The sequence below is a fragment of the Osmerus eperlanus genome, chromosome 20 (assembly GCF_963692335.1).
Source record: "Osmerus eperlanus chromosome 20, fOsmEpe2.1, whole genome shotgun sequence".
Classification (NCBI taxonomy): Eukaryota; Metazoa; Chordata; class Actinopteri; order Osmeriformes; family Osmeridae; genus Osmerus; species Osmerus eperlanus.
In genome coordinates, this window is record NC_085037.1 from 6461062 (window position 1) to 6479415 (window position 18354).

General features: G+C 45.3%; 3 protein-coding genes across 8 annotated transcripts; 2 read left to right on the plus strand and 1 right to left on the minus strand.

The window, feature by feature from the left end:
• Positions 1-72: 72 nt before the first annotated feature.
• Positions 73-7174, plus strand: prrt1 (proline-rich transmembrane protein 1). Its single transcript, XM_062445978.1, has 4 exons — positions 73-425; positions 2428-2789; positions 3199-3384; positions 4647-7174. The coding sequence occupies exons 1-4, from the start codon at positions 407-409 to the stop codon at positions 4821-4823; spliced, it is 744 nt and encodes a 247-aa protein (XP_062301962.1). The 5' UTR covers positions 73-406; the 3' UTR covers positions 4824-7174.
• A 908-nt stretch (positions 7175-8082) lies between these two features.
• Positions 8083-12706, minus strand: tmem268 (transmembrane protein 268). 6 transcript variants are annotated; one of them, XM_062446001.1, is made up of 11 exons: positions 12573-12706; positions 11780-11839; positions 11224-11334; positions 10782-10890; positions 10426-10520; positions 10203-10310; positions 9848-10000; positions 9558-9668; positions 9215-9307; positions 8664-8879; positions 8083-8421 (listed from the first exon to the last, which is right to left on the minus strand). In XM_062446001.1, exons 3-11 carry the CDS (start codon positions 11248-11250, stop codon positions 8251-8253), a joined length of 1083 nt encoding a protein of 360 aa, XP_062301985.1. In that variant the 5' UTR covers positions 11251-11334; positions 11780-11839; positions 12573-12706; the 3' UTR covers positions 8083-8250. The 6 variants fall into 6 exon arrangements, with proteins under 6 accessions (XP_062301985.1, XP_062301989.1, XP_062301986.1 ...); XM_062446005.1 differs by lacking the exon at positions 11224-11334; XM_062446002.1 differs by lacking the exon at positions 12573-12706 and having other exon boundaries at positions 8664-8876; positions 11780-12087.
• Positions 12707-15149: 2443 nt separating this feature from the next.
• neu1 (neuraminidase 1) lies at positions 15150-18285 on the plus strand. The gene is made up of 6 exons (XM_062445837.1): positions 15150-15405; positions 15979-16168; positions 16289-16551; positions 16917-17099; positions 17415-17634; positions 17800-18285. Exons 1-6 carry the CDS (start codon positions 15307-15309, stop codon positions 18018-18020), a joined length of 1176 nt encoding a protein of 391 aa, XP_062301821.1. The 5' UTR covers positions 15150-15306; the 3' UTR covers positions 18021-18285.
• The last annotated feature ends 69 nt before the right edge of the window (positions 18286-18354 follow it).

Consider the following 18354-nt stretch of genomic DNA (forward strand, 5'->3'; position numbering starts at 1 on the left):
TTCAGGCTCCATACCAGTGGCATATGAAGCTTACAGTATTTTCAACCTCGGCTGTCTCTTTAAGACAGCGATAGCTGTGTGTCTGATTAATTCAATGTAACGCGATGCGTTAGTGGAGAAACCTGTTTTCTGCTGTTGCGGTGGATGTACCAGCTGCAGACTGGGGGAAATCAGATTTTTTTTTACATTGGGACATTATAACAGTTACAAGTACCTATACACAAAGTTATTTGCTCTAAAAGCATTACGTTTGGATCTTAAAATGAAAATAAATTTAAGAGATGGGTTATAATTAGAAGGAAAAGTCTCCACCATTGTGAGAGGATTAAAACCAAGTCACACGAATTGGAATAATAGTCCTTGTACTACATATTTGGGTGAGAGGAGAGCATTATCTCTGCACAAAATGTCATCAGAAAAACACGGTAAATGTTTTGTTTATAATTTGTTTTTATCTGAGGTTGTGTTTTGTTGCGTCTTTTCTCTGTCACCGCTGTAATTGACAATTGAACCAATTCCCCCATCCCCCACAGTCCTCTGTATTTCTAATTCGTTTTTATTAGCTATTTAAGAACAAAGGATTGGCTTTACTCGTGTTTAGCTTTTGCGAAGAAAAATCGATAGGTTTCATCGGTGACACGATGACTCGTATCTTTTCATCTAGCTGATTTCGGCCCCTCTTCTTAACGTGTTCGCCAAACCCTTCCTAGCTGTCCATCTTATTGCGCGTATGCATCTCTCTGTTTATGCTCTTCGCTTCTCCTATTCATCGTGTTCGCACGTATTTATTCATTGTAACAACCATTTAATAATGATGCACTGTGCGTGCGGGTGTGTGCGTGCGCAGTGTGTCATGTGTGTCTGTGAAAGTGCGCGGGCGTGCGTAATGTTCACATAAAAAATGCAGCACAATAATCTGCTTCATTTCTCCCGTTAACTCCCGCGGTTTCATTGTATCCTAGGATGGTACCAAGGTAAGCGCCATGTTTCTGAGAGGTCTCCCTCCGTAGTGAATGAGACATAGCACAGCTGATAGGTTTAGATCAGGGAAGTCCTGGCTATTTAGTCGCTGTAGGCCACGCACACACAAACCATATCTGTGAACAGACACGTGTGAACACACAGATACAGAAGGCCCGCTTATCTGTGGTTAGTTTAATGTATGACATGTCACTATGTTCTTTTATAGATGTGAGATATCATTCCCCACCCAATCTTGTCTTGTAATTAGCATAGCGATTTACTTAACTATGGAAGTGACAGTGTTAGTTTCTTATGTAATCACTGTCCCCAAGCTCAAGTCATTGAGCTTCATCTCATCGACCCTCATCACCCACCTCTCTCTCTCTCTTCCATTCCCCACCTCTCTCTTACATCATGCCTTTCAACCTCTCCATCTCTTTCTCATCCTTTCTTCCCTTTCCATCTAAATCTTTTTTACCTCCCTCTCTTCACTCCCTCTTTTTTCACCCCCCACCTTTTTTGTGCTTAGCAGGTGAGTGAGCATGGATTACTGATTGCTCTACACAGTCAACCTTGCCTCATAGCATATGACACAATGGGTGTCATAGTTATTGTTTACGTGATAAGTTAAACTCGATAAGCCTCTTGGTCTTTCCAGGAATGGCCAGGAAAAAATGCTGCATCTGAATACTGTAATAAAATGTGTCAGGGGATAGTTCCAGAGTGTTCTCGATCTGAACTGTTATCATGTAAGACCGCAAGACATCCAGTTTCAGCCTTCACTAGAGCATGGTTCAGTGGCTAGGGGCCTTCATCCAGACAGCTGCTGCTGCCCCTCCTGAAGGCAGCCCTGCTGCATGCCCTCTTTGCTGCCTTCGGGTCATTGTGACCCACCGTCGTGGTGCAAAAGGTGGGTCACAATGACCCGAAGGCAGCGCAACCGTAGTCCAGCGTCCACCTCGTCATGCTCCCCTGCAGCTAGGTTCTTCCTGTGTTCAGCATCATACATCAACTATAGTGAGAAGGGGATTAGTATGTCATCAAAAATAGAACATGGGTGTTTTTTCTGGTCTACACCACACTTTTCCCTCCTGGACGTCCTCTAATTAAACTCCAGCTTAAATAATCGTTGAAAAGGCTTGAAATGAATACACTCGCTAATACATTTTCTCCAATGCAAAAGCAGTTGTAGCGAGATGCTTCTGTGTGCTTTGGCCCTGGCGCATATCAACAGGAAAATAAATCTATAGTGTTTATATTGCATAAGCGGGCACCAAAATGTCAGAGGAGAGAATGATGGCTGGTTAGATAACGGTCTGCCTGCTCTCCTCCACTATTCACTCCCTATGTCTCTCTCTTTGTCTCTCTCTTCACTGCCTCTCTCTGTCTCTCTCTCTGCCTCTCTTTCTGTCTCTCTTTCTCTCTCTCTGTCTCTCTCTTTCTCTCTCTGTCTCTCTCTCTCAGGTCTGGATGACTCTGGACGTCAGTCCATGTCCCAGCCCATGACCCAGATGCAGCCCCCTCCCTACCTCCCAAACCAGGCTCCAAACATGCCTCAGCACCCGGGCATGGCCCCCCAACAGGGCTGTGGCCCCCAACCCAACTACCCCCCTCCACCTCCACCTCCAGGCTCTGACGGCTACCTCCAGGAGACCCAGTTCCACTGCGGCCCCCTCGGACCCCCAGGTGCTCCCCATGGCTACACAGTACAGACCCAGGGGGCTGGAGGGACAGTGCCCCACCCCCCAGTGGGGTACCTCCACCCAGGCTACCCCCTCCAACTGCAGCCTTGCACAGCCTATGTGCCCATCTACCCCATGGCGTCGGTGAGTGGTCATTAACACACAGGCAGTGATTTGAATAGGTTTATAATGAGGTGCTAAGCTTGTGCAATATATTAAGATTTGTCTTTAGCCCTTAGTTGCCATATGGACCCTCTATTGTGTTTGAATGAATAAAATAATGTGTTTTTAACACATACAATCTGAGCATGCAGAACTCCTGTAGATGTAACAGGACAGTGATTTCCTAATGGTTGTGCTGCGGCCGGCCCGTTTCTGCTGGTTCATCATTTTGAGAGACACCACAGCAGGAAACGTTGTTTTTGTTCCTTTTGCTTGCCACAAGCAATGGAAAATGCCGACAACAGCAACCAACCCAACCGCTGATGCAGAATACCCATAACTGCCCGCGTAACCACCCCCCCCCTCCTCCCTCCCTCCCTCCCTCCCCCAGGGCCAGCCCTACATGCCAGGAGGCGGTGGGGGAATGCCCCAGGGGCAGATGGCCATGCAGATGCCCCCTGGCATCGCCCTGATGGAACCGCGTAGGCCGCCACACGACTACCTGCCCATCGCCGTCCTGACCACTGTCTGCTGCTTCTGGCCCACCGGAATCATCGCCATCATCAAGGCTGTGCAGGTCGGTCAACACACGGAAAAGATACTGGTTACGTTACTGTTCTGGATATGGCTTGATCTGTAGGTTGAGAAGGTCTCTCTAGTGAGGAGGGTAACAGGTGTGTGTCATCCGGTCAAACAATGTGGTTACACTGGTGGCTGGTTGACAAGCTAAAGCATGTTTGTTACAACTGGGATTTGAGTAAGAACCTGGAGAGGGGTCAATCTCCTGGTGCAGGGTTGAACCGCCCTTGTACCGCCTACAATTACCTCCCAGTCTAACCCAGTCTGCGCTTGTGTTGGAGGAGAGGCAATGTGAATAATGCACAGCTCCACTGGGTAGACACTGGCCTTGATACCAGCCACCGTCTTTTGATGTTGATGTCCCTGTACATTCCAAGTGTACCGCTAAATCACACAGGTCGATTAAAAGCAAGCTCTAATCCTAATCAACCCCAACTTTAATGTAGCACACTTCACTCTAATAGTTAGCTGGTTGATAAGAGGATTCTGTTTCAGTTACAACTGGGGTCGGTGGTAAAGACCTACCGGAGGCTAGCTCTCCAGGAACTGCCACAGAGAGCCCTGGACTAAAGCATCAGTAACAGGTCATCGTTTGGGGCTGGTGTGCAGGGAGGATGGGGGGGGGGGGTACTATGACAACGAGCTGCTATTATGTAATGTGGCATTGTTTACAACCAAGCTAGTATGGATTTTAGCTGTGGGCTGGGCTGGCTCAGATGGGTTTGAGCTGATCTGAGCAGACAAGGCACGGAGACCCAGGTTTGGGTTCTTTCAGTGGAAGCAGCTGATGTTGTGTCGTCTCCATGTGGGGTTGTGTTTCTGGTAGGTCAGCCCCTCTGTTGTTGATCTGTATTAGTGCCTGTGCCAAGGTAATCTGTCCCCTCACTCTCTCTATCTTTCTCTCTCTCTCTCTCTCTCTCTCTCTCTCTCTCTCTCTCTCTCTCTCTCTCTCTCTCTCTCTCTCTCTCTCTCTCTCTCTCTCTCTCTCTCTCTCTCTCTCTCTCTCTCTCTCTCTCTCTCTCTCTCTCTCTCTCTCTCTCTCTCTCTCTCTCTCTCTCTCTCTCTCTCTCTCTCTCTCTCTCTCTCTCTCTCTCTCAGCACTCTGCCTCGTTTTCTCTTTAACTCTTCTCTCCAGATCTGTTTCTATCACTTTCTCATCCGTTTCCAACTCTCCCTTTGTCCGTTCTTTCTTTCTCTCCAGCACCCTGTAGCCATTTTTCTCTCCACCTTTTTAAGGTGTCGTTCCCCCCTCTCCCCCAGGTGCGTACGGCGGTTGCCAGGGGGGACATGGTGACGGCGGAGATAGCGTCTCGAGAGGCGCGGAACTTCTCCTTCATCAGTCTGGCGGTGGGCATAGCCTCCATCGTCCTCTGCACCATCCTCACAGTGGTGGTCATCATCGCCTCACAGCACCACGACGACGACTGGGATCCTTAGACACACACGCCACGCGCTCACACACACTCACACACTCACATACAGGAACATACAGTACAGCATAGGTAGAGACACTGACTGACTTACTCATACTGGTATTCTGGGGTGTGCTTGACTGTACGTATGTGTTCTACCTACAGTTCTGACCCTACCAACTGACTATGCCATCTGATCTGGCTAATAACCAATCATTTCCAATCTTCAAACGCTAATGGGACTTGGGAACCTATAGAGGCCAGTATTAATGTTACCGTGGCAACTATCTTTCCATTCAGATATCGCTTATTAGGGATTAAAACGAAGCACATATCTGACATAACATTAATTTGATACTAGTCTAATCTTGATTTGATATTAACTATTCATTTTATGTTAATCACTGATAGATGGATTTATTGATGGTCCCATCAAATCCACTGTAGCTGCGAGACCAAAACATGAGTCACACACTGTATTTAAAGTGCTTCAGCCTTCTCATGACTGCCAAATGGAGGACAAACCATAGTGGCTATTTCTGTACACAATGAGGTATTTTGAATTACTGACTATGTTTTACTTACACACAGAAGTCGAGTATTATAATTTTTTGCTTCAAACAGTAAATCAATTACTTTTTTTGTAATTGATTTACAACATATTATTAGGAACAATTACAAAACAAATTGCCAAATTAACAAATAGTTTAGACACATAAGATCGATAATGAATTACACACCTACTGGCAAGTAAACTGATATTATAACAAGGTCTAACATAACCAAACATGAAATTTATCAGAGGCTGGACTTTGTGTCATGGTTGGATAATACTGTATTGGTTCACTTTACTAAATTTGTTTATTTATTAAGATATACTATTTATGTATTTATCTATTTGTTAATTTATTCAATTCCTACCGTTGTGTGTTTTTAATTCAGTAGATAAGCTGTTCTTTTTATCTGCCCCTATATCAATAGATTTTTGTAGCTAGCTATATTACACTTTGCGGCTAGCAAAAATTTGAAATTTCTGTAATGATTTGCACATTCCAACACTAAAATGGCACAGCATCAAATGTTTTGTAGTTTATAATACTTAATAGATATCAGTTGTCTTAGAGGTAGTCTCTCTGCACTTAACAACAGAGTAGACATCTTGAGTTAAAAAAATGCAGATGGCTTGAAGTGGTTGAAACGTCTCATAAATGTTCTATATAGAACAGGAAATAGTGAATGAAAAACCAACAATTTAGAAGAAGCTATTTATAGCCTCTCAATCTTATTCACAGCGACCCTGATGATGCTCAGAACTGAACTGTATTCAGACAGGACTGTTCATCACAGCTGTAAAAGCTGGGCCACAAAAACATGACTGCTGTCTGAAGCAGCCCACCACTTGGTTTTATTAGTTGTGCTGTTTCCTGTGTTTGGCCACAGAAGCAGGGTACATAGTGTAAACTGGATGTCCAGAACAGTGGAATTGAAAATGAATGTTTCTGTAGAGAACAAAAGTCAATGCCTATATTCTGTATATTGTAGCACTTTCCTCTCTACAATCTGTTTGTTTTGTTAACTCTATCCTCCCCCCTCTCTCTTTCTCTCTCTCACTGTCTTTCTCCCTGCCATGCAGGTTGAACATGTCTTACCTGTATTGACAACATATCTTTCTCGCTTCACTCTTTCCTCTGTTCTAGATTCTTATGATGCTATTTTTTGAGAGAATCCTGAATCTGCTTAGAGATATTGAACATGTATTGTGTGTTGTGAGGGACCATGATAACAATGTAAATATTGTATTAGGCTGTATAAGGTTATCTTCAGTAAGTCTGATTCTAATTATGATTATTGTTACTTAGTGATGATGGCTTTGATGATCACTACCATAGGCTATGGCATTTCATCTAATCTGTCCTTATTTCAAAGACACAGTATTTTAGAGATGATAAATTCAGAAAAATCTAAGTGAGCTCAGTGCTGTATCCTTTAATGCTGTCACTCTCCCCTTTGTACAAGAGAGCTATTCTGGGATGTGTGCGTGTGTTTGTATGCTTTAGACTCACCCCCTGACATATCTAGTTTAGCTAGCTCTACGCTAAACCCCACCTATGTGTACTTGCTTTCCTAGGTGATGGTTCTACGTCGTTACAGATGCCCTTGGCTAGGCAGACGAAACTCTAAACTGCTTTTATGGTTTAGAGATGCTGTACACCTCCTCTCCTAGCCTGTAAATGCGAGGGATTGCTTGTTCAAAGAGGCTGCTGTGTACACGTGCTTTCTCTCTGGGGGATATTCTGTTCGTGGATGTTACACATGCATTTGTTGTGTATGAATTCAGTCGTTTGAATAAAGGAATCCTTTTTGGTTGTGAAAGACTTGGGTCGCAGTTATCGACTGTACCAGTCTCTCGCTTGCTCCTCGGTATCTGTCTCTCTGTATCTGTCTCTCCTCCTCTCTTTCCTTTCCTGTCATTCTCTCCCTGTATCTCTCTCCCTCTCCCTTCATCTCTGAGGTGCTATTTATAGTTGCCCCGGTTTTCTCCATCGCCACCCCCCCTCTCCCTCCCTGTCAGAACATGAAGTATATCTCTCTATTAGCGGGTCCATCACTAAGAGATGCTAGTTGTTTCTATGTTTGTGTTTGTGATTGTTTTATGACACAATTTACAGGCCTCTGTGCAAATGCAGCATGTGTACCGTTTGCTTTCATCTTTGCTTTAAAGGAATGCCAGCGCATTCCTTGTGTAAGCATTACTGACATCCGTTAAACTCAAGCACAGGCTTGGTGCACAAGCTCTGCTCATCTCTCTCTGCTACGCATGCAGAGAGAAATGAAGATAGGTTGGGAGGAGCGATTGTGTGTGATTGTGGAGAGAGAAGAGGAGAGGAGAGGGGAGGAGAGGGGTGGGGGACCAGGCCAGACTGTGTCTACAGGATCACAGATGGTCATTTAGCCTCCCAAAGAGACACAGCGTCTCTGAGATCATTTTACTTGGACTGCCGCCGCATGATTCTGTGCTCCGTCCCACCTTTCTGGGTCTGCCCGACGCCGCCCCCCCTCCTGAGTGTTAGTGTCGGCACGCAGCGACCAGGTACTCACAAACCTGGCACATCGGCTGCATCCACAGGCATGATTAATAACCACTGATGATCCCTATCCTTCAACACACACACACACCACATGCACACACCCACCCAATACAGGACGGCAGGGGAAGCAGCTTTTTTCTTAGGCCTTCTTTACATGTGCACGTGTCCAGCGGGCCACAACAACCATGCCGACCGTCGAAAAAAAAAAATATATTTATTGTTTTTTACAAATCATCAACAGAAACAGGGCGTGATCATTAGTGAAAATATGCAGGGTTGTCCTACAGTGTTCTGGGATGTAGTATAGTGACAGTGGTTGATAAAGGAGGATATATAATCCAGGGTGTCCCCTCCAGAGAGGCTCTAGCAGCGAAGCACCCTGACCTGGATGTACTGACAGAGGCAGAGGGTGGCGTTGGGGCAGTGGCTCCTCCTGGACAGCTGGCTCCCACGACTCTGGACCGGCAGACTCTCTGAGACCAGCAGCTTGACGTACGCTGCACTGTATGTGAGGAGGAGCTGCTGAGCCACGGCCTAGGACACACGGGAAAAAGACACGGGAAGTGAGACGGTGGCGACTGGGATGGCTGCCGTTTTTTCGAGGCCTTCTTAACTTACGTCTGCACTGTCGTGGAAGGGCCTGGTTTCATGAGAAATAACGTTTGTGTTTGTGTGCATTTGACAATCTTGAGCTGCATGCTGAGGTGGACGTGGTTACATAAGGCCTGGGAGGTGTGTTTGACATAGTTTTCTCTCTCCCTCTCTCTCTTTCTGACCTGGGATGGGAGTCTGAGTTCTGGTACGAGGCTGTAGTTGGTGGTGAGTTTGGTGTCCTCCCGGTGGCTGTTGGAGGTATTGTGGTCCGCCTTCTGCTCCGGAAGCAAAGGCCTCTCTTCATCAGAGCCCTCCTCGACCCGTGAACCCACCTCAGGGTCAGGGTTCATGACCTCTGACACCAAGAGGAGATGGGACATCCTTTTCTTCAGTTTCTTCTGATTTAAAGAAGACACAGTTGAGGCAAAGTTGACTTGATTGGTTGGTTATGGAACTGCGCTCCATTTCCCTTTACAGAATGACACCAGACACTCCCAAGCCACCAATCTAAAGAATGTACTTTACACAAGATGAAATACTCTGTTAGTGTGAAATTTACGAGTGTCATAAATGCTTGTCCTCATGTCAATTAGCGAGGAGAATCCTTTCAAACAACAGAATGCGTATTGATTTATGCATATTTCTTCCTAATGTCCTTCAAAACAGTGTGTACGTGTAGAGCGCTGTACCTGAGGTAATACACACAGATCAATAAACCGGGGGGGAGGGGTACCTGGGCCTTGTTCTCTCCCACAGCCTTCAGATCCTCCACGGTTTCAGTCAGGGCCCTCAAACAGCGGGTCATGTCCCAGTATACACAGAACAGCTGGCAGATGGAGAGATATAGGGAGAGACAGGGAGGGAGGCAGGGAAGGAAATAAATAGCAAGTAGAGAGAGAGAGAGCAGGATGGAGTGAAAAAGACAGAGAGGCAGAATAGAAAGAGTACAGAGAAAGTGTGAGAGAGAGAGAGAGAGAGAGAGAGAGAGAGAGAGAGAGTGGCAGTGGGTTGCAATGTTGTTGTTGTGATCTGGCACTTGGTCATGGCACACATTCCCACCACTAGACAACACCTACCTGTAATTTCCCAGTGCAGTTCTGCACCCAGTCGGCCACACCCACTATCAGATTGTGTGCGCTCATCATTTCGTTTACCTGGATCAGACGCACATCCACGTTCATGTTGATCTGGAAGGGCACCATGTCCAGGACTCAGACAGAGATGACAAATCCATCCCAAAATAACCATCTATCCACACTAGGTTTGCAAATGCCCGACCTCCATCATGCTTATGAATAGGGCTCTACTTGACACATCAAGGTAGACATGCTCTCTGCACAGTGCAGCAGCTAGAAGGAACACCTACCTTCTTGTTGCTGTTGTGCAGTCTAAGGACTATGGCAGTGGTGAGTAATATGGAGACTAGGCTGACAGACAGGTAGAGCACCCAGTAGTCTGTGATGGAGAGGTACAGATGGAGGGTGGAGTACACTGCGCACCAGAACACAATATAGATCACCTGGAGAGGAGATTGACAGGCTGGCTTCATACAGGAGATTCTGACAAAGCAACAGAGAATGCTCCGACATAATGTTAGGCACTAGAACGGGGACACTGATTCAGGTGCTTCTTATGTGTGAGCACAGTGATAGTTGAATAATAAAATAATAAAACACAGTAAACTGGAGCATGAGTGAAAGTGTGGGAAGGAGAAGGTATACCGGAGCCAAGATTAAGTGGAAGAAGGAGGAGTTGAAGAGCAGATATCTCCTGACTGACGCGTGGTCAAGAGCAGTCTTTAAAGGGCTCTCAAAGTCTCTCACTGGAATCTGCAATGACGCAACCAAGAATCACATGATAGATTATACAAAATCTGCATTAGAGTGTGTGTGCATGTACAGTATGTATGTGTGTGTGTGTGTGTGTGTTTATGTGTTCAGTGACCTGGAAGCCCTCTTTCTCCAGCAGCGCCCTGCAAATCGTCAGATCAAAGCCGGGGACCAGCATGGATGAGCTCGGCACTGCCAGCACACACTGACCTGGAGGAGAGGACAGGGGGAAGAAGAGAGGGTGAATGAGTGTTTAGGCTGAAAGTAACATATTGTGACAGACACTAAGTGAACAGAGCGTACCAAAAAACAAGAAGGGAGATTCCGAAAAGAGAAAGAAAGCAAGAGAGAAAACAGAAGAAGGTAAGGCTTATAGGGTTCAGCTAGAGACACGCTGGCAAGACAAACCTGGAACATGCAAGGTTTGACCTCGATACATATCTGTGCCACATCTGTTCTTTAACTACCAACCGTTGGTATATCTGGAAGATCTGGTGGTTTCAGTTTCAGTCTGGGCCTTGGCGTGTCTGGGCTGCATGTCAACATCGCTCTCTGTGTCGCCCTCCATCGTTACAAAATCCTTCGGGACTATGTTTATACCAAAAGAATAAACATAATGGTTGTTCATGAGCATGCTGCCACTTACTCTTAAACAACAACTACCCTTAATGAGTCCACATGTATGCACGGTTCACACTAGAGTCAAGATCCCTGCAGTGTGGGTGAGAAGAAGTCGATAAGAATGAAAATAAACTCAGAGAGCATGGTGAATGCTGCGGAATCTGTGAGCACTGTTGCTTGGTCTGTTTACTTGTCTGTTTCCTGTGTGGGATTCTGTAGCTTATCTGCTAGTATACGATAACATCCCTGATGTGTGATGGAGGGTGTGAGAACACTGAAGGAAGAGATCTACCTTTTCAACGTTTGAATACATTTGCATCACTATTTACAGTATGTCAGTGTATGAACTGCAGCTTTATCTGAGAATCCATGTCCAATCTTTAGCTCTGTGACAACTCTGGGCCTGTAAAAGCAAGTGAAGAATTGTCTCATGATTCAAAAGTAACAAGAAACCATGTTGCTTCTGCTTTTCAGTCACTGTTACTGTGACAACACTTTCAGTCACTGCCTTACATACTTAAAGTTGTAAAGCAGTCTTGCGTTATAGTTCAAACATTTTATGGCAGCCTTTAACAGCTTTACCACCACTGACAGTTGTAGATCTTGATCAGATTGATTTAGATTAACCAAGGACAATTATTTTAAGCACCATAGCAACTGTATCTTGTTTTTGTGTTGTCAAAGATAAACATGCCAAACATAGGTAGTACTCACAAGTATCCAGGACAACTCTATTTATATCACATATTTACTATAGATAACCCCTGACCTATATTTTCACCCTTAGGTAACACTTTACATGGTTTCGCAGACGAAAAGTACACAACAACCGTATGAAACAAACTTACGGTGACGCCAGTCCACGGCTGTCTTCAACAGTTCTCCTTTCCCTTCGACAGCTCAACAGTCTGAAAAAAGGATGAAAGAGAAACTGAGAGAGAATAGTTACACTCAGACACAGCTGTAACTTTTCAGTTCCTATTTTTTCCTCCCTCCCTCTCTCTCTCGTTATTCTTAGTTAGCTTGCTAGAAAGTGAGACACATTTCAGCAGACAAGTGTGAAGCCCTGATGTCAACTCCCAGCCCTTCACGCAACTCTAACTATTTTTCCCTCCCCCCTTCCTTACTAGTCTTCGTTACACTCTCTCTCTCTTTCTAATTCTCACATCCTCTGAAGAGTGGAGAAGACATGTCTTGAGACTGACAGAAACTATTGCCTACTACCTGTTCCCAACAAAAATGTGCATGTGCTGCGTGTGTTTGCATGACGTGTGTGTGTGTTTATCTACTACCAACTGATGTGTGTCTGCATGTGTGTTCTGTGATGAGAAACACACAAACCATGTCTTGGGGTAACAAACACATGCCCATTTCCTCTCCAACTCCACCTCTTTGCCCTACATTATAGGGACCTCACAGTATTTAACAATTTTCTACATTCAATATGTGGAATAGTTAGCTCTAGCTTTTGAAATTCTAATTGTATGCTTAAACTCAGAATTCCAAGTTACAAACAGGTTGATCAAGTTGAAGCATCTCATTAGCTTCCTGCTAAATCCCTTTAACTATTCCCTTGAGACACTTATATTATCATAATCCAATAGAGATAAGTAAAATGATAAATGACATATCATGACATACCATAATTGCGTGCTGTATTTTACCAGTGTAGATCCTACTGGCCTTACGAACCATATACTTTTATATCAACCCTCTCTCTCCCTTCCTCTCTCTCTCTCTCTCTCTCTCTCTTTTAGCGTGTGACTCAGATCAGCAAGGCCACATGACTGAAGGAATGCAGTCTGTGCTTCTCAGCCTAGAGTGAATAAAAGAATGAATGAATAAGTCTACTTAATGTGTGGTCTATGTATGCAAGAATCTTTGACATCTCTTCTGAATGTTTTTTTAGACAGTACGACAAACATTTATCTGTACTAGCTTCAGAGGCTCTTCATGGTTGTTTAAACAAGCTTTAGCTGGTTATACTTTGTGCATTACAATTCCTATATTATCACATAAACTACACATGACTGAATACCCTAGTTGTCTTACCTGGTTAGGTTGCTGTCACTTTGTTGCCAGGGACCTCAGCTGTTGGTGTTCTGGGAGTCATGTTTCTGGTCTGGTGGGTCTGTCTCTCACACAAACACATGCATACATACCCCCACACACACAAAAAAATGTACACACATTCTTAGAAACATTTTTTAAGAAACTTAACCCAGTGCACCACGCCTTTGCATCCAGATATTTTGGAAATAAAATAATGTTATGTTTATTCAAACAACATGCTGTGGACCTTATGCGCTCACGTTCAACCTGGGCCAGAAGCACAGAGAATGACACGAACATACTGTACAGTACTGTGCAAAACTCTGGCACAATTAAGTCACAAGTAAAAAAAAAAATGCTTTAAGAAATAATGAAATGAAGTAGCCTATGCTGCCGCACACATACCAAAGAAAAAATAAATAATTTGTGCCTTAGATGTAAGCACACTGCTAAAGACAACCCTATTTCCATTGCAATAAATGGTTAAATAAATACGTGAGTATCTTGACAGAAAGGCGTTAGCAGTACAGTGCAAAAGTCTTACCCAGCTTTTTCATCGAAGCCAGTGCGCCCCCTTGTGGAATACCAGAGTAAGTAGGCCTATGTTTTATGGCTGCATATGTATTTAAAAAACCTAATATGTCCGTTGAATTATATTGTATAGCCCAACAGAGAAGAGAAAAACAAAACGATGTATTACATTTACATTTATGCATTTAGCAGACGCTTTTATCCAAAGCGACTTCCAAGAGAGAGCTTTACAAAAGAGCATAGGTCACTGATAATAACAACGAGATAGCCCCAAACATTGCGAGCAGCCAAAACATGATACCTACATGGTGGAAAACCAAATAAGTGCCAAAGGGAAGAACCATAAGAGCATGCAGTTAAACAAGTTACAATTGAACAACATGAAATTCTCCACAAGAGAGCAAGAGTGTACCTGTAGAAAAAAACAATCAACAGTAAATATTTCACAGCGAGTACAAGAGTTTGAAACCGTTGCAACTAACCAACAAGAGCAACAAGTCTCTCAATACGAGTCATTGTGATCCTGGAGGAAACTAACATCAGGTCCAGCCAAGAATTCCTAAGTGCCGTTGTACTCCCGGAACAAGTGCGTCTTGAGCCTTTTCTTGAAGGTGGGGAGACAGTCAGTGTCCCTGATGGAGGTGGGGAGTTGATTCCACCATTGGGGGGCCAGACAGGAGAAGACCTTGTGTTGGGACCGGGCGCTCTTGAGCGGTGGGACCACCAGACGGTTGTCAGAAGAAGACAGTAGGTGGCGGGTGGGGGTGTAAGGCTGGAGGAGAGACTTGATGTAGTCGGGTGCAGTACCGTTCACCGCTCGGAAGGTCAGGACCAGAGTCTTGAATCTGATACGGGCCGTGATGGGAAGCCAGTGGAGGGAGATGAGGAGCGGGGTAACATGGGAGCGTCTGGGTAGATTGAAGACCAGACGGGCCGCCGCGTTCTGAATCCTCTGGAGAGGGCGGGTTGCGCATGCTGGGAGACCGGCGAGCAGCGAGTTGCAGTAGTCCAACTTTGAGAGGACATGTGCTTGGACTAGCAGCTGGGTGGAATGCTCAAGACAGGTATCTCCTGATCTTCCGGATGTTGAGGGTGAATCTACACGACCGGTAGACCGCAGCAATGTGGGCCGTGAGCTCGTCATCCATGGTCACCCCGAGGTTCCTGGCAGAGGATGAAGGGGTCACCGTCGCCAATCCCAGGGTGATTGAGAGATCGTGGGAGATGGAGGGTTTGGCCGGGATGATGAGGAGTTCTGTTTTGGCGAGGTTCAGCTGGAGGTGGTGCTCGATCATCCAGGCGGAGATATCTGTGAGGCAGGCCTCGATCCTAGCTGAGATCCCCGGTATATGTGGATAAGAGCGTCATTTAGCGTCTGCTAAATGAGTAAATGTAAATATGTATAATCATTTTACCAATTTTATCAGTGATGGATTTCTTGTCGACCAACCAACTTGGGCCTATGAACGGTTATTTTCATATTTAAGTGTGATTATGTGAATATGCTGCCTGGGCATGTTCAGTTTTAAGGCTATTTTGACTTTCTCCATTTTATTTGGTTTCGATCATGTGACTTATTTTTTTATTTCTTCTAGTGCCATATGACCAAAAAAAGTCACGTGACCCAACCTCTGTCATATGATGTAACCGAAGTGTTTAGATCAGGATGTGAATATGGTCACTGTTAACTAGCTAGCAGGCTGGGGTAGTGTTACTTCTTGTAGCTTTATCTGTGTCGATTTTCTGACATTTACAAGACAACAGTAAACCGTAAAGGAACATACCAAACAACATGTTTGCAAGACCGTCTTCTATGCGCGTGAGATGTGGAATCGCTGTTCTTTTTTCCTTTGTGTTAGGTTACTGTGAATGCACAGTAAATGGCCTGGAGGTATGTCAACGAGCAAACTGCATAGCGATCTTTCATTAATTAAAAAAAGATATTGGGTAGAATACCCAAATTACAAGGGTAGCCAACATTGTACGATGTTTTCTGGAATTCCATGGCATTCAAAACCTGTGTTAGGTAATTCCAGAAGTAGGCTTTATGTTTTGGTGTCTATAGCAGTCACAATATGTTGTACGGTCATAGGACCTTTCGTAAACATTCTTCCTGTATCGAACTTGCATGAACTGATCTTGTCATGCTGGGTGATGTGCAACGCATTTAAGAGTTTTAAAGAGTCAGTGACATTTTTAACAATGCAAGAAGAAACTTCACCTGAGGAACTTTACTGACACTGGCACTCCTTGCTGATTGCTCTGTCACATGCTGTTTTTTTTCAGTCAATTTTCTCCTTTAACAGTCAAGGAAGCCGAAGTCTGTTTCACTGTTTCGATTCACTCACCGCTACCTCAAGCTAACAGTCAGCGTTCTTAGAACGTGGATTTCTTTAATGAACAAATCTCTCTCACTCCCCCCGTTCCCCGTTCCCCATCCCATCCCAACCCCCATTTCTTCCAGATTGACCCTTTGGTTTATGACGAGCAGTTGTTGTGGGTGGCCGGAGGGGCTGGGGAGGTGGACACCTACCGTATCCCCTTGGTCAGCTTCACCCCAAGGGGCAGTCTGCTTGCCTTTGCAGAGGCTAGGAAGGCATCACAAAATGACATAGGAGCCAAGTTTATTGCCCTGCGTCGCTCAACAGACAGAGGTATGGTACCCACCCTTCAGCATACAGACAGACAGACAGAATATCATTCAGTAAACAACCTTTTTCTCCTAAATATAGAGACACATAAGTCATATACCTCTCCATCTCTCCATCTTCTAGGGGCCACCTGGTCTCCCACCTCGTTCATAGAGGATGACGGTTCTCTGGAGGATGGTCTTAACCTGGGCTCAGTGGTGGCGGATGAGGAGCAGGGCTCCATCATGCTGATCTACTCTATCTGTTTCCACCGCTACCACTGCAGCCCCTCAAGCACCATGATGGTGGAGAGTTTGGATGATGGCCTGAGCTGGAGTCCCCCACGCAACCTCTCTGTCCAGCTGGGGGTGAAGAGCTTCGCCCCCGGGCCTGGTTTCGGCATCCAGGTTGGTGGTCATGTTTTTCTCGGTTTGGAGTAATGATCAGTATCGTACTCACGTTATAAGGCTTGTCTTCTGGTCAACTCTCAGTGGATGGTTACATTCAGGATTTGTTTTTACAATCATTAAGTTTGGTCCAAACCAAGTGATTGGTTGTGTTTATTACAGTCCTGCAACACCCACAGATACTGGATTCATTCAATTGTACTATCAAACGTTTTAGATGTATGGGTTGCTATCAGGATGTGAAGTTTATTTCAGCAAATATGACAAAAAATGCATCTCAATAAAATTACCGACCCTGCCTTTAAGCCCGGCAGTGGACTGTGTGCTGAGTCTGTCCATCCTCCTGTCCATGTCCATCCTCACAGAAGCGCTACCCCCCAGCGAAAGGCCGCTTGGTGGTGTGTGGTCACGGCAGCATTGAGGGGGATGGGGTTTTCTGCATCCTGAGTGACGACCATGGACGGAACTGGAACAATGGCGCTGCGCTGAAGAGCATCCCCTACAACCAGCCCAAACAATCCGGAGACTTCAACCCAGACGAGTGCCAGGTTAGACCAGGGAAGGACTGGAGAAACTTTGGGCTGATCAGAGTTTCTTATCCACTGTTGTGCCAGTGAGCTAACTCTGGGAATTAATTACATTTTATGAATAATCATTGACTAAGGGACCCATAAACGTCTATACACAATTTGGTGATTTTGAAACATTTCTGTGGAGGAATTGATGAGTAAAGCTTAGTCTTTGTACCATTATTTACTTTATTTACCAGACTTGGTTTTCCAGCTCAGTCACTCTTTATCCCTCCCTCCATCCCTCTTGCCTGTCTCTTTCCCACCATCTATCCATCCATCCTTTCTCCTCAGCCTGTAGAGATGGAGGACGGCAGCATTGTCATCAACGTGCGCAACCAGTACAACTACCACTGCCGGTGCCGTGTGGTGGTGCGCAGCCTAGACGGAGGGGAATCTCTGCCCTTGGAGGAGCTGATTTTTGACTCCACCCTGGTGGACCCTGCGGTGGCAGCGGGGGCTCTGCAGAAGGAGGGCGTGCTCTACTTCACCAATCCTGCCAGCAGCCAACAGAGTAAGGACCAAGGGGGTGGGGGCTCTGTGGATGGGCAGAGTAGTGGTATAACATTGACTGCAGATTAAGAGGGGCCTCCCCTAAATTGGTTTGTCTGCTAAGTCACATGGTTTTAAATGATCATTTGTTTTTCATTTTTCCGTCCCTCCCAATTTGTCTGCCCAGGGGTAAACCTTACCCTCCGCTGGTCTCTGACAAATGGCACGTCTTGGGAGAAGAACGCTGTTCAGATATGGGCCGGGCCAAGTGGCTACTCGTCTATGACATCACTGAGGAGCGACTACCCTGAGGACAGGAAGTACATATTTGTCATATACGAGAAAGGCCACAAGGACTATGACGAGACCATCTCATTTGCCAAGATCCATCTCTATGGAGGACGGTAGAGCCGGGCTGGGGCAGGAGTGTCTTAATGTGGGCAGTTGGATCATTCATTTCTTATATTGGCCAATAATGGGCAACATTAGATTTGATATTTTCTCAGGAACTATTTGAATCTGTGTTTTTATTGACACTATTTACTTAAAATGTCCTGGGTGTGGGAAGTAGGAGAGGCGAAGGAAATGGGGGGCGTGGATGTGGATGTCCAAGGTTTTTAAAGAAAGAAAGAGCCAAGCAAGTTTAAGGCCCAGTTTCACAGACAGGGATAAAGCCTAGTCCTAAAGTAAGAGAAAAAGGTAATGAATATCTCCATTTAAAACTTTTTTAGTCTAGGACAAG